At 40.4% G+C, this 26,129-nt stretch overlaps 1 protein-coding gene across 4 annotated transcripts in view; it reads left to right on the forward strand.

Annotated features, from left to right (window-relative positions):
• The window catches only part of fyco1a (FYVE and coiled-coil domain autophagy adaptor 1a), a 216,304-nt gene that overhangs the window by 64,808 nt on the left and 125,367 nt on the right, over positions 1-26,129 (forward strand). For all 4 annotated transcript variants that reach the window (XM_055658169.1, XM_055658188.1, XM_055658195.1 and 1 more), the window contains exons 12-13: positions 1,124-1,273; positions 21,981-22,189. In XM_055658169.1, coding sequence (XP_055514144.1) covers positions 1,124-1,273; positions 21,981-22,189 — 359 coding nt within the window. The remainder of the gene's footprint in view (positions 1-1,123; positions 1,274-21,980; positions 22,190-26,129) is intronic.

The following is a 26,129-nucleotide window of genomic DNA, read 5'->3' on the forward strand; positions in this document are numbered from 1 at the left end:
TTGTCTCAGAGTTTTTCTGGTACAAGGCTGACTAATAACGGTTGAGTTTATCCTGCTTTTTTGAAGATTAGTGCAATCTGCTGAGATTGCTTCTAGAATTACGATGTAGTCGAAGATTCTGGCCACAGCCGAGACAATTTCCACTCCTCCCTAGGTTACGCCCCATCTAGCTGGCTGAACTTTCTACTTTGAGCATTACAAATGTTTCAGTTCTTGGTCTTGGATTGGATTACATTTCATAAACACCACAGAACAGGTCATTTGGCAAAACCAGTCCATTTATTCCACTTGATCCTTCTACTCCACTTTTTGCTTGTGTATATGTAACAGCATAGCCCGATGCTTCATCTCCCTCGTTACTTGTCCAACGTTCCCCTAAATACAATAACAAGGAACTGCAGTTGCTGGTTTATACCAAAGAAAGACACGCAATGCTCCAAACTCAATGCTCAATTACTCCAAACTCAGCAGATCAGTCAGCACCTCTGGAGAACATGGATAGGTGACGTTTTGAAGACGAGTCCTGATCCGAAATGTCACCTACCCATGTTTTCTGGAGATGCTGCCTGACTCGCCGTTTCTCCAGCATTTTGTGTCTTTCCTCCTAAATACACCCGTGGTGATGAGTCAAAATCCTCACCTCTTGGTGTAACAAAGTTTCTTCTGTATTGGTTTTTTGGATTTATTTGTTTCTATCTGATATTGCTGATCACTAGTTTTGCTCATCCAAACTCTATTTGATCTTTTAAAATGTTTCATAATTTTGTGGTCTGTATAAACCAAACATTTTGTGAAGGCCAGTATTTATAATAGCCATTTAAATAACTGAATTTAAATTGCCCAGCTGTGAAGGTGAGATTTAAATATGCATCTCATCATCTTTCATCCAGATCACTGAATTACCTGACTATGCGTACTATGCTTCTGTTCTATATTTGTGATTTCCAAATTATGATCCCCAATGGTTTCTCATTTGACACTTTACATCACTTAGTAATGCATGTAATAAGTAATGTACAATTTATACATTGTTACAATTTCAAGAGAATGCTCTGTCCATATTGCCAATACCCATATTTCCTTCATAATGTTTCCACTATTTATTTGTTTTTAATTATTTCAGAGATAAGGATGCTCTGTGGCAGAAATCTGATGCATTGGAATTTGAACAGAAGCTCCGCACCGAAGCTCGATGGATTGGCGACAGGGAGGTTAATTATTGTCTGGATTGTCACAGTCAATTTACATGGTTGTTACGTCGACATCACTGCAGGTATGTCTGTAAATTATTCATAATGTTTAGCTCCCGTTACCTTCTGGGGACTCGGATGTATTTTATGCAGTTCTCTCTTGCAAATGGAAGGAGAAAAAAAATGAAATAATCTATCATTTGCAATACAGACTGCTGTTTTTATCTACTCTCGGATATTTTAAAAGAAGTCATTTGTACAAACTTGTATTTAAAAAAAAAAAAAAAAAAGTATTTAACGATTTAAATAATAAGTGCAATCATATGACCAGATGCCTTTCCATCAAATAGGGTTATTTTTGGACAATGTTTAAACTGTCATGTCTCAATACAAGGCTTATAGCACCATTTTAGATCCTGCCTTATGACATCAGAGATGAAAGATACAATCTACCTGGTTTCACGTGGATATAAAATATACCATGGCACTCTTTCAAATGATCTATGTTTTATCCCTGATATCCTGGTAATATTCATACCTTAATTGTACATCGGCCCCCATCTTGTTTTAATGGGGATACAATGATAGGGTTTTCCTGCCTTCTGCAATCTTGATATGACCAGATGCTTACTTTCTTGAAAGCATCAAAGCTTGCAGAATTCCACAGATTTTGGGTGAAAACGTTTTTTTTTTAATGTGCATGGCCTACCTTATTCTTAAACTGTGGCCCATGTTCTGGAAGGCCTCGGCATTATGATTATGTTCCAGCGATGAGGTCTTATGTTTCAAGTCAAGTCAAGTTGTTTATTTGTTAGATGTGCTGTTTAAAGAATGTGGCAATGCTACTACTTTTGTCAAAGACAAAAACAACAACCAAACAAATTGTCATTTAGTAACAACCAAGTTTACCAATAATAATCTGGAAACGTTCTTATTACTATAGGCGTTGCAGGATTGACTGTTGTCCTTCTTTCCTTCTATGGCAACAAGGCGTGCATCGTTTTATTTATTCAATTCTTGGGATCTGCGCATGATTGGCAATTCCAGCATTTATTGCAATCGGTGCAGGAGTAGGCCATTTGGCCCTTCGAGCCAGCACCGCTATTCAATATGATCATGGCTGATCATTCACAATCAGTACCCCGTTCCTGCCTTCTCGCCATTTCCCTTGATTCCACTATCTTTAAGAGCTCTATCTTACTCTCTCTTGAAAGCATCCAGAGAATTGGCCTCCACTGCCTACTGAGGCAGAGAGTTCCACAGATTCACAACTCTGGGTGAAAACGTTTTTCCTCATCTCCGTTCTTAATGGCCTGCCCCTTATTCTTAAACTGTGGCCCATGGTTCTGGATTCCCCTAACATCGGAAACATGTTTCCTGCCTCCAGCGTGTCCAATCCCTTAATCTTATGTTTCAATAAGATATCCTCTCATCATTCTAAATTCCAGTGTATAAAAGCCCAGCCACTCCATTTTATCAACATATGACAGTCCCGCCATCCCAGGAATTAACCTTGTGAACCTATGCTGCACTCTCTCAATAGCAAGAATGTCTTTCCTCAATTTTGGAAACAAAAACTGCACATAATACTCCAGGTGTGGTCTCACTAGGGCCCTGTGCAACTGCAGGACCTCTTTGCTCCTATACTCCACTCCTCTTGTTATGAAGGCCAACATGCCATTTGCTTTCTTCATTGCCTGCTGTACCTGCATGCTTACTTTCAGTGACTAGTGAACAAGGACCCACAGATCTCGTTGTACTTCCCCTTTTCCCAACTTGACACCATTCAGATAATAATCTGCTTTCCTGTTTTTGCCACCAGTGGATAACCTCACATTTATCCACATTAAACTGCACCTGCCTTGCATCTGCCCACTCACCAAACCTGTCCGTCACCCTGCACCCTCATAGCATCCTCCTCACAGTTCACACTGCCACCCAGCTTTGTGTCATCTGCAAATTTGCAAATGTTACTTTGAATCCCTTCATTTAAACCATAATGTATATTGTAAATAGCTGTGGCCCCAGCACCGAGCCTTGCAGTACCCCACTAGTCGCTGCTTGCCATTCTGAAAGGGACCCATTAATCCCTGCTCTTTGTTTCCTGTCTGCCAACCAATTTTCTATCCATACCCTAACCCCAATACCATGTGCTCTAATTTGGCTCACTAATCTCCTATGTGGGACCTTATCAAATGCTTTCTGAAAGTCTAGGGTACACCACATCCACTGACTCTCTCCTATCCATTTTCCAAGTTACATCCTCTAAAAACTCTAGAAGATTAGTCAAGCATGAGTTCCCCTTGGAAAACCCATGCTGACTCGGGCCGATCCTGTCACTGCTATCTAAATGTGCTGCTATTTCATCTTTTATAATTGACTCGTGCATCTTCCCCACCACTGATGTCAGGCTAACTGGTCCATAAATCCTTGTTTTCTCTGTTCTGCCATTCTTAAAAAGTGGGATAACATTAGCTTCCCTCCAATCCACAGGAACTGATCCTGAATCTATAGAACGTTGGAAAATGATCACCAATGTATCCACGATTTCTAGAGCCACTTAAGTACCCTAAGATGCAGACCATCAGGCCCTGGAGATTTATCAGCCTTCAGTACCATCAGTCAACCCAACACAATTTCCTGCCTAATGTGAATTTCATTCAGTTCCTCCATCACCCTAGATCCTCTGGCCACTAGTACATCAGAGAGATTGTTTGTGTCTTCCTTAGGGAAGACAAATTCAAAGTACCTGTTCAATTCGTCTGCCATTTCCTTGTTCTCCATAATAAATTCAGTGCTTCTGTGTTCTAGTCCAATTTTGGACAACTAATTTTTTTCTCTTCACATACCTAAGAAGCTTTTACTAATCTCCTTTATATTCTTGGCTAGCTTACCTTCGTACCTCATCTTTTCTCCCCGTATTGTCCATTTAGTTATCTTCTTTTGCTCTTTAAAAGTTTCCCAATCCTCTGGCTTCCCACTCATCTTTGCTATGTTATACTTCTTCTCTTTTATTTTTATACTGTCCCTGACTTCCCTTGTCAGCCACGGTCGCCCCTTACTCCACTTGGAATCTTTCTTCCTCTTTGGAATGAACTGATCCTGCCTGCACCTTCTGAATTATTCCCAGAAATACCTGCCATTGTTGTCCATTGTCATCCCTGCTAGGGTATCTTTCCAGTCAACTTTGGCCAGTTCCTCCCTCGTGGTTCCATAGTCCCCTTTGTTCAATTGTAACACTGACAACTCCGATCTACCCTTCTCCCACTCCAATTGTAGATTAAACCTGACCATGTTATGGTCACTGCCTCCTAATGGCTCCTTTACCTCGAGTTCCCTTATCAAATCAGGTTCATTACACAACACTAAATCCAGAATTGCCTTCTCCCTGGTAGGCTCCAGTATAAGCTGCTCTAAGAATCCATGACCGAGGCACTCCACAAACTCCCTTTCTTGGGGTCCAGTACCAACCTGATTTTCCCAGTCTACCTGCATGTTGAAATCTCCCATAACAACCGTAGCATTACCTTTGCGACATGCCAATTTTAACTCTTGATTCAACGTGCGCCCTGTATCCAGGCTACTGTTTGGGGGGCTGTAGATAACTCCCATTAGGATCTTTTTATCTTTACAATTACTCAGTTCTATCCATACTGACTCTACATCTATTGATTTTATGTCACGCCTTGCAAGGGCGTGAATTTCATTCCTCACCAACTGAGCTACCCCACCCCCTTTGCCTGTCTCTTTTTGATAAGACGTATACCCTTGAATATTCAGTTCCCAGCCCTGGTCCTCTTGCAGCCATGTCTCTGTAATTTCCACAACATCATACTTGCCAATTTCTGACTGAGCTTCCTCATCTACTTTATTTCTTATACTTTGCGCATTACCCCTCAGAAGATGATGATGAGCTGCCTTCTTGAACTACTGTGTATTTTTGAGTCCATGCATATATTGCAAACTACCTAGGCCTCTTCCATCAGCACCTGGAAGTTGCCCTCTAAGTCACACACCATCCTGATTTGGAAAGATGTCACTATTCATTTGCCTTTGCTGGGTCAAAATGCTGTAATTCTTTGCCTAACCACATTGTGGGTATACCCACATCGCAAGGACTGTTGCAACTCAGTTAGGCAGCTAATATCATCAAAACCCACAGCATCTGGGCCATGCTCTCATCTCGCTACCACCTTCAGGAACCATGACCTACAAATTCAAGAGTAGCTTCCTCTCATCAACCATCAGGCTCTTAAACCACACTGCACAACCCCAACCACAACCCTACGTCAACAACATTCTACTGTAGGCTTTGTTTAGGTTGCACCATTCTTTTGTTTGCACTATTTGGGTCAGGTTTCCTTGCATTACTGATAATTTAGTGTATTGTTGATTATTATATACTATTTGCTGTCTTGTTGCGTTAATGTGCCGGTAAAGCTACAGCAAGGGAGAATTTCATTGTTCCATTCCCGGTGCATATGACAACAAAACATTCTTGACTATTGTTTTGATGTAATTACGATGAAGGAACAGTGACTCATTTCCAAGTCAAACTGCTTGGAGGGGATTTTGCAGCTGGTGGTGGTATTCCCATTGCAACGACTGCCCTTGTTCTCTGCATTCGTAGAGGTTGCAGATTTGAGAGGCATTAGCAGATTACTTTGGGTGAATAACTGGTGTATTTTGTAGAAGATGCACTACCCAGCCATTGTGAGTTGGTGGTGAAGAGAATGAAGATTTGGATTGTTCGATGGGTGCCAATCAAGCAGGCTGCTTTGTCCAGGGTTGTGCTGTTAGATACAGAAAACCGAGTAGCTCAGCGGGTCAGACAGCATCACTGGAGAAAAGGAAGAGGTGACGTTTCGGGTCGAGTCTGAAGAAGAGTCTTAACCAGAAACGTCACCTCTTCCTTTTCTCCAGAGATGGTGTCTGACCCGCTGAGTTACTCCAGGTTTCTGTGTCTATCTTCGGTTTAAACCAGCACCTGCAGTTCCTTCCTACACATTTCAGTTTGTTGGAGCAGCATAAATCCAGAAAATGGATGAGAATTCCCTCACTACTGACTTGGACCTTGTAGAAATGGAAATGCTTTTGCATATCAAGAGTTCACTTTGTACAGCATTTGAACTATGGGCAGTTTACTTGAGCCTATGCCAGATTTTGATGAGTAAATGCTGCTTCATCGTAGTTTAGTTTAGAGATACAGCACGGAAACAGGCCCATCAGCCCAACGAGTCCGCACCGACCAGCGATCCCCGCGCATTAATACTATCCCACACACACTAGGGTCAATTTACACTTGTACCAAGCCAATTAACCTACAAACCTGTACGTCTTTAGAATTTGGGAGGAAACTGAAGATCTCAGAGAAAACCCACATGGTCACGGGGAGAACGTATAAACTCCGTACAGACAGCACCTGTGGTCAGGATCGAATCCGTGTCTACTGGCGTTATAAGGCAGCAACTCTACTGCTGTGCTAATTAGTTGAATTGGATGTGTTCTACTTTTTGTAAATATGACATGCTTGGGCAATATTCTACATTGATGTCACCAGGAACTGCGGATGCTAGTTTACAGAAAAAGACAGAGTTCTGGAGTAACTCAGTGTGTCAGGTGGCATGTCTGGAGAACATGGATTGGTGTTCTAATAATGTTGGCAAGAGACCCTACCTGACCCACTGAGTTACTCTATCAATTCGTCATTTTTTCTGCCATGTTGGATGGAGTACCAGCAGTTTTGTAACTATACTGGGCCGCCTGGCTAGAGGTACTGCTTGGTACACAAAAATGCTGGAGAAACTCAGCAGGTGCAGCAGCATCTATGGAGCGAAGGAAATGAGCCACGTTTCGGGCCGAAACCCTCCCTCAGACTGACAGACCCCAGTCTGAAGAAGGGTTTCGGCCTGAAACGTTGCTTATTTCCTTCGCTCCATAGATGCTGCTGCACCCGCTGAGTTTCTCCAGCATTTCTGTGTACCTTCGATTTTCCAGCATCTGCAGTTCCTTCTTGAACACTAGAGGTACTGCTTCTTGTGTATGATTTGTGGGTTTGTTTGTCTTGGGATGCTGTAGTACTGGCAGTAAACCAGTAGGGGGGATCAGTAAGGAAATCGAAGATCACACAGATAAACACCGTGCTTTCTCTTGGTACATAAACTGGATATGGCATGCATCTAAATGTTGTTTTGTAGTGTGTGACTAATCAGCAAGATTTTGTTTTGGCAATTAAAATTTAAGGATGGGGGGGAAACTAGGGTAACAAAATTTGGTTGGTGCAATCTGAAGGTTTAAAAGAAGACTTGGTTCCTTATTTTGAACGGTTTGAAATAATTTTTAGTAGCAAACTATATTCCAGATAAAAAGAGCAAATATATTCTTTGCTCTTTTGGATCCCACAGATATTGTACATTTTAAAAATTCTGGTTGCGCCAAAGGGGGGGGTTGTTGGAGGAGGGTATTCACCCTCCCATTGGTAAGGAACTTTTTCAGCTTTAAATTGTGCAATATGGTGCATACCGTATCGAGTCTTTTAACACACTTGAATGCAATATATATGCTTTAAATTAGATTAGTATAAATAAGGTTAGACTAAATTACATTCCTAATTAAATTCCACAGTAAAGTCAGGCTCTGATCAACATGTGCAGCACATGAATGATCTTAGTGTATTAATGTATGGAAATCAGGTTGTAATCAAACACTTGGCCAATGTTGACCAACCTGGGTCTGACTGCACACCTGGCACTACTCCTGGCCCTGACTCCAGTTGCATACCTTCTCTCATTCTTGTCCCTGAGTCCAGCCTTACCCCTGGCCCCCTATTCTACCCTGATCATAGCTGCTTACGTGCTTAGGTTCCCAGTGCTGAACACTCCCCTGGTCCCAGCTTTGACAGCACACCTAGTACTATTCCAGACCTTGACTCTGGATGCACACTTGGCCTTGCTCCTAGCCCCTTTGCACTGACAATATATCTGGCCCACATCTGACCCCCTATTACGTTCAAGTCCACAGGTGCTTATCTAATGCAGTAATCCTTTGTGGGGCACTTCACAGACCAAATTATGGATAACAAAATTTGCTACATTCATTTGCTTCCTTGTTATCTAACATGCTAGTTACTTTGTCAAAGAAGTCATCAATTGGTTGAACACAATTTCTCATCCATAAAATTATACTCATTCAGCTGTATAAGTATCCTGTTACCATTTCTTTCGTTTTCGTAACAAACTGTCCTGAAGTCATTTTCACCCCCAATATTTTCAGTGTTTTGCTGTCTTCCTCTCAGCTGGGACTTTTCCAAAATGCAAAGTCCAATAACTATATTTAAGCAATATTATTCTATTAAATGTGATCTTGAGAGTACATAATATTTTTTGTGGTATTCATAACTCAAGAATGATGAAAAGACCTTTGTTTTGATTGCACCTACCAACATGCATACATTATTACATTACAGTTAATATGGACAGAAGGCAAATTTTTGTTCCAATGCTTCCCATTCCCAATTACTTTTACATTGAAGTGATTGAAATCCAAGTGAAGTTTAAATGGCATCATAAAAGTAAAACCTCCGGAATGGATGATATTCATTACGTGGTTGGTTGGGGTCAGTATCAGCACAATTACTATATTAAACTTTGAATCTTCAGATGTCCTGGTTCAATCTAAAACTAAAGACAAATAATAATCTCCTCACACATTCCCCTGCAAGTATCTCTGTCACTCCTTTAAAATATGCCCTTTCTTTGAACAAGCTCTTAAATATTGCATCTGAATCAGTTTCCTCTGAGGATGTTCATCTACGTGTTCAATTAATAAAACAACGAGATTAGGGACATTTCTATTCAACCTGTCAAAGGAATTGGGGGGGGGGGGGGGGGGGGGAGGGATTTAGAAATAGTCAGTGAGGTAAACAAATATAATAATTGAGTGGAAAAAGACAATAATGCTATCTTCCCAACTGAAAGAAATAATGGGTTATCAGGGCTGTATGTTGTGACAGACAACCTGGCACCTTGCATGTCATTTTAATATTACACTTATCCCATCCCCCTGGATATTCTGGATTAATAAATTAAGGTTTTGTCAACTAATTACACCAGGCTAATTACAAATCAATAACATTAGCCAACTCCGAAACATAAAGCGCTGAGCATTGGGATCTAGACTTCACGGACAACTGGCCTCAGTACCCCGCTCACATCTGGCACTGTTCTCCGTCTGAACCAGGGACCGCGGAGCGTTTTTGAAAGTGGGGAGGCTGAGCCTTGCTCTTCCTCCTTGCTCCCTTTCCCCCCCCCTCTTTCTCCTGTCTATCCTATTGCTCTTTGCTCTCCTCTCTCCCTCTCCCTCTCCCTCTCCCTCTCCCCCCCCCTCTCTCTCTCTCTCTCTCTCCCCCCCTCCCTCTCTCTCTCCCCCCCCCTCTCCCCCCCCCTCTCCCCCTCTCTTCCCCCCCCCCCCCCCCCCGCTCTCTGGATTTATTGGGAAAGATACCATAATTGTCGAAGAACAGGTCACTCGGAGGATATACACATCATTCATGAAAAATATTTGATGGACAATAAAGAGGATACAGACCATGAAGAAAAGTAATTTGGGTAGTTAGCTGTTTGTACAACTCAGGGATACGGATGGAATATAACTGTATTGACCTGGGAGGAAAATCAATGATCATGGAGCTGCACACCAGAGCATCTGTATCACTTGTGCAAGAGCACCTATAAAAAGGGAAACTGGAGAAGTGACTACTGCAGCCATAGCACTTTCACTGTCATAGAAACCAGACAACATTTCGGTTCTGCAAGAGATTCCATTTCTATTGACGTACAGAGGCATTTGGACCTTGACTGGTCAATGTGAAAGGAAACAGGCCTGTATTATTTGGAAGATATTGACTGGAATAGATAAACTTGCATTGGGGGGAGGTTCTTTGCCTTGCAAGGCAATGACAGTACTCCACAGCATGTACTATAGGAAGGGTTGTTTGGACATGCTTCTATCTTTAAGGAAGGCTATGAGAAGGTTTAGATTTCAGAACGATGTTGTATATGGAAACAAGCCACTCGTATCTTCCACAAAACACAAGATGCTGGAGGAACTCGTCAGACTACATCGTTGAAGAAAATGGACAAATGGCATTTTGGGTTGGGACTCTTCAGAAAGATCATAATGGGGGGGGGGGGGGAAAGGAAGGGGGGGGGAAAGTTAGAAAACGAAGGTGGGAATGGGACAAAGCCTGGCAGGTGATAAGTGGATACGGGTGAGGGGGTTTATGATTGGCAGATGGATGAAGTAAGTGACAAAGGTTGGAGGTGAAATGAAGACAGAACATGAGATAAGGAGGGACGAGGTGTGATGTGTAAATACAGACTGGTGTATATAAGGAGACAGAGAAAGGGCAGGAGGGGGAAATAAAAGGGAAATAGGGATGGAAATGGGAGATGAGCTTAGAAAGGAGGCTAACGGAGTTCTATGAAGAAGTAATCATGAAGGCTGATGAAGACAATGCTGCAGATGTAGTCAATTTAGCAAGTCCTTTCTTAAGATTCCACATAGTAGTCTGTTCTGGGAGGTTAGATCGCATAGGATTGAGGGAGAGCAAGCTAACTGGGTACAGAATTGGCTTAATGGTAGGAAACAGGATGGTGGTGAAATGTTTGATTTTGGGACTGGAGGCCTATGGCTTACGGTGTGCTACAAGGAGAGGTGTTGTGCCCATTGTTTTTTGTCACCTTTATCACCGATGTGAATGTGAATGTACAAGGCATGATCAATAAGAATGCTGATGACACTAGAGGCGGTATTGTACACAATGAAGCTGGTTATCAAGAATCACAGTCGGATCGTGATCAGCTGGGCGGGTTGTGAAATAATCCAAATAAATGTGAAATGGGAAGTCAAACCAGAGCAGGACATTCACAGTGAATGAGTGTTGTGGAACCGAGAAATCAAGGAGTACAAGTACGTAGTTTCCTGAAAGTGACATCATAGTTAAATAGAGTGATGAAGAAGGCTTTTTGAATGCTGTTGATCAGCCAGGGAATTGAGTATAGAAATTGGGATGTTACATTATAGTTATACAAGATGTTGATGAGGTCATACTTTGAGTATCTCTGGAATCTAAAGTGAAGTTGGAAAGAGACAGAGAAGATTTATGAGGACGTTGCAAAGTTTGGAGGGCCTGAGCTATAGGGAGAGGTTGGGCAGGCTGGACTTGGAGTGCAGGAGGCTGAATGGTGATATTATAGGCATTCTAGACATTTATCAACAAGGTAAATCATACAAAATAAATCCAGCATTCTTATGTGCGTGGGAGATTGTCTCACTATTTTAATTGAGTTTTATGAATAAGGCTGATGAGGGCAGGGCTGCAAATGTAGTCGGTACCGGCTTTAGCATATATATTGTTTATCATAAAGGCCATTCAATCATTCTGGTCCATGCTAGCTCTCAATAGCACAATATTATCAGTCTCATTCCCTTTATTTCCCTGCAACCCTGCAATTAATTCTCTTGTATGTGTGCATATACTCTCCTTCATTGTTTCCATATTACCGATAACAATGGGCCATTTGCAGTAGTTAATTCATCTTCTAACTTATTTTTGTGATGTAGGAAGAGGAAAGTAAAGTATCAGATGGAAATCCATGCGGTCCCTAGGAGAACATACAAACCCACAGAGAATGCACCTTGCTGGAGCTGTGAGAAGACAGCCAACTGTAGCCAGTTTCAGACATCACTAGGTTAAATGTTGACATTAGTTAGTCATGGTGTCAAACAGCACAGAATCTGGTCCTTTGGCTCAACTCGTCCATACCAATTAAGATACCCCAACCACCTAGTTCCATTTGCCTGTGTATGGCCATATCCTTATAAACTTTTTCTATTCATGTACCTGTCCAAATGTCTTTTAAATGTGGTTATTGTACCTGTTTCAACAACTTCATCTGGCATTTTATTCTCTACACCCTACGAAGAGGTTGTCCATTAAATTCTTATTAAATCTTTCCCTTCTCATCCTAAAGCTATGCCCTCTAGTTCCCCAACCCTGAGAAAGACATTCCTGACATTGATTGCATTCATTGTAGTTTTCATATGTTCCCCCTGAGACTGCACGGTTTACACTGGTACTTCCATTAGGATCCAGGGAGAGCTAGCCAACTGGATGGAGAATTGTGTAGGAAGGAATTGCAGATGCTGGAATTGCATTCATGAAAGGAATCTAAGGGTAATGGTGGAAGGTTGTTTTTCCGACTGGTGGCCTATGACTAATGGTGTGTGTCAGGGAATGGTGCTGGGTTCATTGCTGTTTGTGGTTTATATCAACTATTTGGATGAGAATGTATGCATCGATAAGGTTGCAGATGACTCGAAAGTGGGTGGCACTGTTTATATCGAAGATGGTTATCAAGAATTGCAGCAGGATCTTCAGCAGCTGAGCTGAGGAATGGTTAATGGAGTTTAATGCAGATGTGAGACGAGTTGCTTTGAAAGTCAAACCAGGGCAGGGCCTTCACAGTGAATGGCAGGGCTCTAGAGAGTGTTTTAGACCAGAGGGATCTTGGATTGCAGCTACATAGTTACTTGAAAGTCGCATCACAGATAATTGGGTGGTCAAGAAGGCTTCGGCACATGATTCACCATCCTCCAACTGAAGAAATTCTACATCTCCTTTCCAAAGGCATGCCCTTTTATTGTGAAGCTATGGTCACTGGACCTACACGTTCCCAGTGGGAACATCCTCTCCACATCCACTCTGTCCAGGTCTTTCACTATTCAGTAAGTTTCAGTGAGGTAACCCTCTCATCTCTCATCAGGCCCAGTGTGTCAAATGGCACCATATCACTAAGTTCTGTATTTCCTTCCGTCTTGTTATTGTTCGTGAATCGGCCCTCCATGGTGGGAGAAGGAAGAAATGTATGCAGAATTGCTGAGTGGTCCTATTCAACCTTCCACTATGTAGGTGATAATTAGTATGATAGAGAATAAATTGACTAGATGAGATATGCCAACTTCTCGACTATAACAAATCCACTGACTCCCACAACTATCTTGACTACACTTCTTCCCACCCTGCTTCCTGCAAAGACTCTGTCCCCTACTCCCAATTCCTCCGTCTATGCCACATCTGTGCCCAAAATGAGGTGTTCCATACCAGGGCATCAGAGATGTCCTCATACTTTAGGGAACGGGGGTTCCCCTCTTGCATCACAGATGAGGCTCTCACAACTGTCTCGTCTGTACCCCGCAGCTCTGCCCTTGCTCCCCCTCCCCCTAGTTGCAACAGGGACAGAGTCCCCCTAGTCCGCACCTTTCACCCCATCCACTGTTGCATACAAAACGTAATTCTCCGACATTTTCGCCACCTCCAACGAGATCCCAACACTAGTCACATCTTCCCATTCTGCCTTCCGCAGAGACTGTTCCCTCTGCAACTCCCTGGTTAACTCATCCTTAAAAGAATCACAATAAAAGAAATTGAAGAGTATTAATTCACTGAATAATGGTAAAACGCCAGGCCCAGACGGGTTTCGTAAAGAATTTTATTAAAAAAATTATGATTTAATCTCCCCGCGTTTACAAGTGCTTTATATACACGCATTTATAGAACATACACTACCACAAACTAGCCGAATCAACTTTTACAATGATACCCAAAAAAGATAAAGATCTCGAAGAGCTGGGATCATATAGAGCAATAGCTCTGCTAAATACAGATCAGAAAATGCTTAGTCTTCTTGCTAAAACCCTGGCAAGAAGACTAAGCAAATACATTAGTAAATTAATACACCCTGATCAAACTGGGTTTATACCCAAGAGACACTCGTTCACCAACTTGAGACGCCTATTTAATATAATGTACTCATATAGAACGATAAAAGACATCAATTATTTCAGTAGATGCAGTAAAATCATTTGACCAAGTAAAATGGAAATATATTTTTACAGTATTGCAAAAATTTCAATTAGGAGAAAACTTTATTTCATGGATAAAGTTGTTATATGACAAGCCGACTGCCAGAATACTGACTAATCAAATACTCTCACCTAAATTTCAGTATCCAGAGGCAATATTGTGCATTATCACCTCTGTTATTTGCCCTTGCGATTGAACCTTTAGCAGAAAACATAAGAGTACATCTGAATATTCATGGCTATAATACTAAATATTCTAATAATAAAATATTGTTGTATGCAGATGACGTACTACTATATATCACCAATTCCCAAGTTAGTATTCCAAACATACTAAATCTCATAGACGAATTTGGTCCCTTTTCAGGATATAGAATACATTGGAAAAATAAATGATGTCAATAAAACCTCAATATCCGAAACATAAGTTAAATATTTTGGAGTTTACGTAACTAGAAAACACACTTTATTTCAAGCAAACATTCCACCATTAATTAACAAACTAAATGCCCTCATTCAATTTTGGAAAACGCTTCCAATTTTCCTCATAGGTAGAATGAATTCCATAAAGATGATCTTCCTTCCACTAATCCTATACCTGTTTCAATCATTACCGATTTTTCTCCCTACAATTTTCTTTTTTTAAACTCGATTCTGTGATCACAAACTTTATTTGGGATTATTATAAAACACCCAGAATCCGGACTGGCTCTCCCTAATTTTTTGTACTATTACTGGGCAACGAATATTAAAAACTTAATCTATTGGATGGACAACACATGCCTGTAGCGGGAGATTTTCATATCTTTCAGGTAATTAGCACCTTAGCCGCTATTTGGATGAGAATGGTTGAAGGGTGTCTTCTAAACGCATGCGAGCTCACTCACAGAGACCTTCAGAGCTTCCCCTCAGATATGGCTTCTAAACACAGTCTTTTGATGAATAAGTGCTTTATTGTTGATAGAAAACAGTGAGATACATCCAAATTTCTTCCGACTCGTTACTACAATCTTCTTTGAACTCCAGCTTATCACTTTAGACATTAGAAAACTCCGCGTGTTCCTGTAACACGGGCATGATCCCGCATGTGGCCCGCATGGTAGAAGGGTTAACCTTTCCCCCTTGTCACTCCAAACTAAACTAAAAACTAAACGCTGCGCAAGCATCTAAGCTCCAAACATGCCATAAATCCCACCCACAATATAACGGGCAGTCTAAAATTTAAAGGCACACGCCATCATCAATGACATGCAAAACAGGCCAAATGACCACTACAATGCCAACAGGTAAACTGGCTAACAATGGAGAGAGAAGATTGTTCGCCTTTTAATATAGGCGCGATTCTTCTCTCTCCAATAAATCTGAAGAATTCAGTATATGAGAAAAACCCGATTATTCATAGTACCTTATGAATCTGGAAACAAGAGAAGTCAACCCTTAAATTGTGAAATGTATCTCTTCTCTCACCAATCGCCAACAATCCCTCATCTAAGCCGACTATTTTAGACAAGATGTTCACACATTGGGAAAGATTAGGAATTAAAAAACTGGGAGATCTTTATGATGGGGACTCTCCTCTCATTTCAAGAATTACAGTTGAAATATCATCTGAAAGCTAGCCAAACTTTAGATATTTTCAAATACAAGACTATCTGAAATCACATACCCAAGACTGTCAATATATGGTTCCAGACATACTAGATGAATGCATGATTAGAAACTCGGATTCTTCATAAAACTTATTCACGAATTGACTATTTCTTATTGGACACAAAATTAATCCCGTATACGAATAAACCATCATATCATAATAGTATTATTTCTGATCATTCACCATTGACTTTTATACTTAAAATTGAGGGAATGCCGGGTATAAAACCTTTTTGGAGATTCAACGCACACATATTAAATAACCCGCAGGGCTATGAGTATATAAAAGAACAAACAAAATTTTATTTCGAAATAAATGACACGCCGGGTATTTCTGCACCGCTATTATGGGAAACCTTCAAGGCATATATTCGCGGCGTCATAATCTCTTACCAAAGTTTTCAAAATAAGGAAAATAAAAGAGAACTTCAGCGGATAGAACAGGAAATAAAATTACTAGAACTGGACAATGCAACTGACCCAACCATAGATAAACATAATAAGATAACTTTATTGAAGTATAAAATGAATAGAATAGAATAGAAATTTTAGCAAAGATTCTAGCTAGAAGACTAAATAATTATATTAACAATTTAATAAACACGGATCAAACGGGATTTATACCCAAAAGACAATCATTTAATAATTTGAGAAGGCTTTTCAATATAATGTACTCTCACAATGAGGACAATGAAGATATTTCAGTTGTTACACTGGATGCAGAGAAGGCATTTGATCAGGTAGAATGGCAGTATTTATACAAGGTACTCCAAAAATTTAATATGGGAGAGAATTTTATTAGATGGGTTAAACTACTTTACGATAGACCTACGGCAAGAATATTAACTAACAATATGCTATCTCCAAAATGTTACTTATCAAGGCGTAATAGGCAAGGTTGTGCCTTATCACCATTGCTATTTGCCCTTATGATAAAACCGCTGGCCGAAAGGATTAGAAATCACCCGAATATTCACGGATATAACACTAAGGACTCAAAGAATAAAATTTCATTGTACGCTGATGATATCCTTTTATATATTACTAATACACAAACGAGTATACCCACATTATTAACATTAATTGAGGAATTCGGCTCTTTTTCAGGATATAGAATAAATTGGAATAAAAGCGAAATTATGTCTTTAAAACCACAGGATTCGAGACTTACTAAAATTCCCCTTTAAAATTGCAACAGAAAAATTCAAGTATCTGGGTATTCAAATTACGAGAAGACACAAATAATTATTTAGTGCCAATTTTATGCCACAATTAAATAAACTGAATGATATGATTAAATTTTGGAAAATGCTCCCGCTCTCATTGATAGGTAGAATTAACGCTATAAAAATGACTTTCTTACCACAATTAATATATTTGTTTCAAGCGATCCCAATATATATTCCAAAATACTTTTTCAAAAAACTAGATTCTACTATCACTAATTTTATATGGGATTACAGAGCACACAGAATTCACCGAAAACATTTGTGTAAACCTAAAGAAGTTGGGTGTTTATCATTACCTAACTTTATGTATTACTACTGGGCAATGCATATTAAGAACATAATGTACTGGTTGGATAGTTCCACTCAGCAGTTGGAGTGGGTAAGAATGGAGAAAGAGGAATGCTATCCGCACAATATAGTAACGATCCTGCTCTCACCGATAAAATTGAATAGTATAATATATAAGAAGAACCCAATTATTCACAATACAATAAGAATTTGGAAACAAATAAAAGTATCCTTGAAATTAAATAATCTATCAGTACTAACCCCACTAGTGAACAACCCCGCATTCAAACCATCTCTCATCGACAAACCATATCAACAATGGGATAGACTGGGGATTAGGAAAGTAGGGGATATGTATGAATTGGGCAAACTGTTATCATTTCAACATTTAAAATTAAAATTTAAACTGAAGGATAATCAATATTTTAAATATATACAGATATGTGACTTTATGAAGAAATATATACATAGATTTCAAACTATATTTTTAGACCCTTTAGAAGAAGCAATGAATATTAAGGCTGATTCACAAAAACTAATATCATACTTTTATAATAATATATTAAATAGAGAATTACCCTCAACAGAAGCACTAAGAGAAGATTGGGAACATGAGCTAATGATAAAGATCTCGAAAGATAGATGGGAAAAGTATCTGATGAACACACATAATTGTTCTATTAATGCAAGACATAATTTAATCCAATTCAAATTATTACATAGACTATATTATTCAAAAACGAGGTTGAATACATTTTTTTCAAACGTCTCTCCCAGATGCGATAAATTTTTGTTTCAAAACGCTAATATAACACATTCATTTGGAGGATGTACAAAGTTGAATAAATTTTGGAGCTATATGATATATTTACAAAGCTTTTCAAGTCCAGAATAGAACCTAAACCGGAATGGATTATATTTGGAATAATAGTAGAAGATATCAATTTAAATAAAGACCTAAACGTTTCTTTTAATTATGGATTAATAATTGGAAAGAAATTGATACTTAAATTTTGGAAAAATACAACCATACCAACTGTTAAAATGTGGATTAGGAATATGATGGACATAGCACGCCTTGAAGAAATGAGACTCCGACTAATAGATAAATATGACCAATTCTTAAGGAGTTGGTCTCCTTTCATCGACTTTTTGGAATCATGTGATGCAGCGGTACCGTAAAGATTGCTGATTTCAGTTGATGCCGTGGATAGATCTACATCTCCGAATAAAGATTTGAAAATTTCTCTTTTAAGGGGCCTTCTCCCCTATTTCTACTTTCCACTTTTTCTTTTTTTATATATACACACTTCACGTTTTTCTATTCTCTACCATCTATTTTGCCTAGTTTTCCCCTTTCTATTGTTTTCTTTTTCTTGTCTTGCTTACTTCCTTCTCAAAACATAAAACTCGAGGTTGTACATAGAATGGATTACGGTATGACATAGTTGGCACCTAAAATCAGGTTCCACTGTACTGTTTTGTACTGTATTAATGTCTAATAAAATAAACACAAAAAAAAAGAAACTCGGATTCAAATAAGTTAATATCGTACCTTTATAATACCCTTTTAAATATACAAATCCCATCGTCGAAAATAATCAGGCGAGCTTGGGAAGATGAATTGGGCTTACCAATTTTAAAAGATAGATGGGAGAAAAGCCTTCTATATATACACAACTGTTCTCTTAACGTTAGGCATTCGTTAATACAATTGAATAAAATACTACATAGACTTTATTATTCAAAGTCTAAACTGAATAAGATCTTCCCAAATGTTTCCCCTATTTGTGATAAATATCTCCTCAGGAAGCAACCATAACTCATTATTTTGCCTCCTGTATAAAGTTACATAATTTCTGGAGGGGAATTTTTGAAATTTTTTCTAAAATACTTAAAATAAAATAGGATCCCGACACAGAATTGATTACTCTAGGTACGTCAGAAACCTGTTCTGAGCTAACATTATTTCAAAGACGTTTCCTTAATTATGGCCGATTAACGGTGAAAAAATGAATACTTACATTTTGGAAACGCACATCAGTCCCTGCTGTAAAGATGTGGATTACAAATATGCCCGAGACACTACATTTGGAAAATATTAGGCTTGTCTTGGCAGAAAAACCAGATCAATTTTTCAAGACATGAACACCCTTTACCGAATTGTTACAAGGATAGTATGGAGCAACACAAATTTGGATTTAATCCAACTATGGGTTGGGTGAGGTGGGCTGGGGGCGAGGGGCAGGTATATCTCCTCATTTTTTTTCCATTTTTTTTTCCTTTTCCTTTCTTATATCTTTATTCACTCTTTGGCCACACTACTTTGGTAGTCTAGGGTAGTCCTATCTACTTTTGGTAGTCCTATCTTGTCACTTTTTCCTTCTCTTGTTCTTTCCCTCATTTTCAGGTTAAAAGGTCAAAATTGAAGCTGTACAATAATTGTATAATTTTGCATGCCAACTGTTTTATTCTTGTACAATTGCTTCTAATAAAAATAATTTAAAAAATAAATTAATTAATTAAAAAAAAACGAATCCTTTCCCACCGAAACCAGGTACCTTCTCCTGCAGGAGGTGCGACACCTGTCCCTATACCTCCTCCCTCAAATCTGTCCAGGGACCCCAACAGTCATTTCACGTTAGGCAGAGGTTCACTTGCACCTCCTCCAACCTCATCTACTGTATCTGTTGTTCAAGATGTGGACTAAAAAATCGGCGAGATCAAACGTAGACTGGGCGATCATTTTGCTGAATACCTTCGCTCAGTCCACCTGGACCTACCTGATCTCCCGGCTGCTAAACACTAATTCCCCTTTCCATTCCCACACTTACCTTTCTGTCCTAGGCCTCCTCCATTGTCAGAGTGAGGCTAAATGCAAATTGGAGGAACAGCATCTAATATTTCACTTGGACAGCTTATAACTCAGTGGTATGAATATTGATTTCTCTAACCATGCAACCCCTGCATTCCTTCTCTCTCCATCCCTCCCCCACCCAAGTCACACCAGCTTTTCATTCTTACCTCGCTACAGCTAGCAATGACCTGTTTCTTTTATCATAATCACTTTTATCCATATCTTTCTTTAATTTGGTCTATATCTCTACATCATCGTCTATATCTCTTGTTTAGGCACAAAATATGAAGAGGCACAAAATATGAAGCCAGAATAGGGACATCCGATGGGGTGGAGGGAAGGGAGAAATGTGTGCGCATCCATGTTAGACACAGGGAAGAGAGGGGGATAAGGATGGGGGAAGGGGTGGGCGGTTGGATTGGATTGATTAGGAATAGTCGGCATGGTTTTGTGTGTGGAAATTTGTCTTGAATTTGATTGAGTTTTTGAAGACGTAACCAAGAAGGGAGAACCAACCACTGATGAGGGCAGGGTCGTAGAGACAATCTATGTGGACCTCAGCAAGGCCATTCTTAAGGTTCTGTGTGGAAGACTGCTCTGAAAGGTTAGATCGCATGGGATCCAGGGAGAGCTGGCTAACTGGATTAGAATTGGCTTCATGGTAGGAAGGAGAGGGTGGGTGTAAGGTTGTTTTACGATTGGAAGCCTGTGACTAGTCTGCCTCAAGGATCAGTGCCGTGCTCTTTGCTGGCATAAGGAACAGCAGGTTTTGGAGTAACTCAGTGGTTTAGGAGCATCGGAGGACCTGAAAGGGTGACATTTTGGGTCGGGGCACTTCTTCAGATTTTTTTTCCATTGTTGTTTGTCATGATTTAGATGGGAATGTACATGGGATGGGAATGATTAGTAAGTTTGCAGCTGATCCAAAAGAGATGGTATCATAGACAGTGAAGCTGGTAATTGAGAATTACAGCGGGATATTGATCAGCTGGAAAAGTGGGCCGAGGAATGGCAAATTAAGTTTAATTCAGATAAGTATGAGATGTTGCATTTTTGGGAAGTCGAACCAGGACAGTACTTTCACAGTGAACGATAACCCCAGGGAGTGTTGTGAAGCAGAGATATCAAGAAGTAAAAGTACATAGTTTCCTGAAAGTGGTAAAAAAAAGGGCAGATAGGATAGTGAAGAAGGCTTTTTGTATGTTGGCCTCCATCAGTTAGGGAATTGAGTATTATAAGTCGGGATGTTGATGAGGCTGCACTTGGAGTATTGTGTTCCCCAATGGTTACCCTGCTACAGGCAAGATGGCATTAAGCTGGAAATTGTGCAGAGAAGATTTACGAGGATGTTCCCAAGACTCAAAAGACTATGACTGAGCTGCAGGGAGAGGCTAGGACTTTATTCATTGAAGTGCAGGAGGCTGAGCGATGATCTTGGAAAGGTATAAAATCATTAGGGAAAAAGGGTGAATTCATGGAGTCTTTTTCGTAAGGTAGGAGAATCAAGAACTATAGGCATAGGTTTAAGGTGAGAGTACAAAAAATTAATAGGAACTTGGTAGGTGGATGGAACGAGATGTCAAAGGAAATAGTTGAGCTAGGTGAAATTATGCCATTTGAAAGTTATTTGGACAGGCACATGGAAAGGAAAGGTTTAGAGGGATATATTGACCGCTTAGTGGGGCATCTTAGTTGGCGTGGACTTGTTGGGTCAAAGGGTTTATTTCTGTGCTGGATAACTGTGACTGACTATTGACAATTGTCAACGAGATCAAAATTGATTTTCAAATTGCAGTTGGTTGATATCTGCAAATCATTCATTCTGCTTTGTGCCTTTTTCAGACTTTGTGGACGTATCTTCTGCTACTACTGCAGTAATAATTTTGTAATGACAAAACACTGCGGTAAACGAGAGCGCTGCTGCAGAGCTTGCTATTCAGAGCACAGTGCTGTTGTTCAACGGTTTAATGATCCTGGATCAGATGCAACAAACAGCCCTGATGAATCTCCTTCACGATCCGTCTCTGAAACACAAATTGTCAGTAACCCAGGTAATATTTATTGATAATTTTATGTTGTCAAGTATAATTGTTTGTTTCATTGATGCATATTCCAATAAATAACAATTACCAATTATTTCTGTAACAGTCACACCAAAAATGAAATTGAGTTTTGGCACACTGGCCTTCATCAGTCAAGGAATTGAATATATAAAGCCAACATGGATTTTAGTAAGGCGTTTAATATAGTCTCTCTTGGTAGGCTGATTCAGAAAATGAAAATGCATGGCATCCATGATGACTTTGTCATTTGAATTCAGAACTGTCTTACTCGTAAGAGTACGGTTTCATCATAACCCTGAGAGGGTTGTGATCAGAAGCCTGGAGGTCTGTGACTAGCAGGTGTTCTTCAGAAATTTACGCTGGTGACCTCTGTTGTTTGTGATATGTATGAACAACCTGGACATAACTGTCGATGGTTTGATTAGTAAGTTTGGAGACAACTTCAAAATTAGTGGAGTTGCAGACAGTAAGGGAGGCTGTCAAAGTACATAGCGGGATATAGGTCAATTGAAGAAATGGGCAGAGAAATGTTAGACAAGATCTAATCCGAGCAAGCCCTTTGATAAGGTTCTGCATAAGGCTGCTCTGGAAGGTGAGATGGGAAGGGATCTTGGGAGAGCCAGCTAATTGGATACAGAATTGGCTTCATGGAAGGACGCAGTGGTGGAAAGGTATTTGTCAGACTGGAGGCATGTGACGAGTGGTGTACCTCAGGGATAATTGTTGCTTGTGGTTTATATCAACAATTTGGGTATGGATTTTTATTAAGGCAAGATTAGTAAGTTTGAAGATGTCACTAAAGTAGATGATATCATAGACAGTGAAGGTGGTCATAAAAATTACAGCAGGCTCTTGATCAGTTAGGCAAGAGGACTGAGGAATTGGCTAATGGAGTTTAATGCAGATAAGTGCAAGGTTTTGTAGTTTGTATTCTCTGAAAGTTACATCACAGGTAGACAGGAGGGTAATGAATGCTTTTGGTATATTGGCCTTTATCGGTCAGAGTACTGAATATAGAAGTTGGGACATTATGTTACATTTGTACAAGATGTTGGTGAGACCACGTCTGGAACATTGTGATTCGTTTTGGCCATACTGCCATAGGAAGAACATCATTAAACTGGAAAGAGTGCAGAGAATATTTACATGGATGTTGCCAAGAGAAGAGGGGTGAAGCTATAGGGAGAGGTTCGGAAGGCTAGGACTATATTCCTCAGAGCCCAAGAAGTAGCAATGTTACAAAATTTTGAGATTTAAAAAATCAAGTCTGCAATTTATCCAATCAGATAAAGCATAACAATAAGTTTAATTTGACACCTAATTCACTTTCATATCTCAAGTAATAAAAAAGTTATGGCCATTTTCATACTCGGAAATTAGCATCTTGTTCCCTATTGATTTTCTATGGACATAACAAAAAAGCTGTGATCGTGGACAGTCAAAAGCCCATAACCTTCTTAAAAATTAAGAGAACTGAATGAAATTTTCAGTTATCATAGATTGAAGCATTCTGAAACAAATATAAAATAATCTTACTTGGATGACCTGAAATTAAAGCATATAATAGTAAGATTAAACGAGTACTTACCAGTACGAAGTTTGATCTGTATTTTATGAGGAGTTACGATGAGGGATTACGTGAAGAACCCACCCAGCGCGCAGGCGCGGCATACTTCCAAGCAGCGGTGTGGAATCACAGATAGACACTAGTTGAAGTAAAGATAGTGAAGACCAACGAGACATTAGTCCGAATTTGATCTATATAATGAGGGTGGGAGCGGAGGGCACGTAATCCCTCATCGTAACTCCTCATAAAATACAGATCAAACTTCGTACTGGTAAGTACTCGTTTAATCTTACTATTTTACTTCGGAGTCACGTGAGTGACTACGTGAAGACTTCAAAGGTCTGTGATTTCAAACCGTGTAACAGTTATATCACTCACTGCCGAAAGATCATCGAGGGAGGAAGTGGTAGCTAGAGACCAACAAGTTTGTTTAGTTATAAAAGAAATATTTATTAACTATAACAAAAAACAAAATAGCTCCCATGGGCTTTAAATCATAACTTTGCGGTTTTTAAAACGGTATCCGCAAAGACGTCCTGTTCCATCAGCGGTTTGTTGTAAAATCGTTGGAATGTCGATTCCCTTGACCATCCCGCTGCTCTGAGGATGTGGTCGAGGGGAACCTGCATCCTATCCGCCGCTGAGGTGGACGCTGCCCTGGTTGAATGGGATTTAAAAACATTTGTGTTAATCCCTGCCATGCTGAGGACCTGTTTCAACCATCTGGATAATGTTTGGCTGGTTACCCGTCCAAAAGGCTTTCTGTGGCTAACCCATAAGGCTTTCTCTCTCCCTCTTAGCGTTTGGGTTGTGTCTAGATAATGGTGAAGGTGGGTCACCACACACAGCCTAGGTTCTGGAGGGTAAGTCCGGAAGATCAACGGGGAGTTTGATGTACCTGGTCTACTTTGTTTTACCAACCCCGGCATGGTGAAAGTAATGGTATCTGGGGTGGTCACCATGTAGTTCAGATTTAGCTGATGGAGCGACTGAACCCTTTGAGCTGAGACAAGCGCCATGAGCATGAGGGTTTTGTAAGTGGCCTGTTCCAGGCTCAGGGATCCCACCGGAGGCCAACCTCGAAGGTGTGTGAGAACTACACTCACATCCCACATGTGAGTGTATCTAGGTGTAGGGGGTTTGGTATTAAAGATCCCCTTAAGGAGTCTGATGACTAGAGGGTGAGATCCCACACTATGCTGTTCTATCGGCATGAGGTATGCGGACAGTGCGCTCCGAGCCGTATTGATGGCACTGTAGCTCATCTTGAGATCATGGTGCAGGTGGGCCAGGAACTCCAGCACATCCGAGATCGAAGTCGTCTTGTAGGATGTCCCTGCGTCCAGACAGTACTGTTCCCATTTCCTGATGAAGGTCAGGTACTGTTTCTTGGTGGAAACTCGCAGGGATGCCGACATGGTGGTGATTGTTCTGTCTGATAACCCCAATCCCCGGTAAGGCCTGTTCAAAATCTGGAAACCAGGAGTTTCAATTTTTGGTGGCATGGATGGCTAATGCCAGTTACCGGGTGAGTCAATAATTGGGGGTGGTGTTGAAGGACCATTGGTGTCTCTACCACCATGTCGTGGAACATTGGGAACCATGGTTGGGTAGGCCAGTCGGGCACGACCAGAATGCCAGAGGCTGAGTCTGCCTGAATTTTCTGGAGTACCCGACTGATGAGGCAGAAGGGAGGGAAAGCATAGAAAAAGAAATTTCCCCAGTCCAGCGTGAAGGCATCTACCGCTGCTGCCTCTGGGTCTGGTTCCCAAGCCACATACATGGGTAGTTGGTGATTTAACCTAGACGCAAACAAATCTATATCTGGCGTACCATATTGCTTGATAATTTTAGCAAATGTTTTTGGGTCCAACATCCATTCGATGTTGTCGTTGAATTTTCGTGACCTGGTGTCCGCCACTAAATTTAGCTTGCCTGGTAAATAGGCAGCTGATAGCCAAATATGTCTCTCGACACACCATTGCCAGATTATAGCAGTTAATTTGTCGCATGATACTGATTTAATGCCACCCATGTGCTGGATATAAGATACTGCCGTAGTGTTGTCGATCATAATTCTAACATGCACGTGCCGCATACCAGATGCATATGCTTTTAGCCCATAAAAGGCGGCGAGCATTTCCAAAAAGTTAATGCCCAGTGATTGTAGTAGCGATGCCTCTGAGTTAGTCCATCTGCCACCTGTGCTGTCTATGGAGTTAGTAGCTCCCCAGCCTAAAGCACTGGCATCCGTTGCAATGGTTATGTTAGGATTGGTTACGGTGATAGGACTGTGACTGTGCCAAATATTGTCAACCCACCACTGAAGTTCTGATTTGGCTTCAGCGGGTAAATCCATTT

Source organism: Leucoraja erinacea, chromosome 2, assembly GCF_028641065.1.
Source record: "Leucoraja erinacea ecotype New England chromosome 2, Leri_hhj_1, whole genome shotgun sequence".
NCBI lineage: Eukaryota > Metazoa > Chordata > Chondrichthyes > Rajiformes > Rajidae > Leucoraja > Leucoraja erinaceus.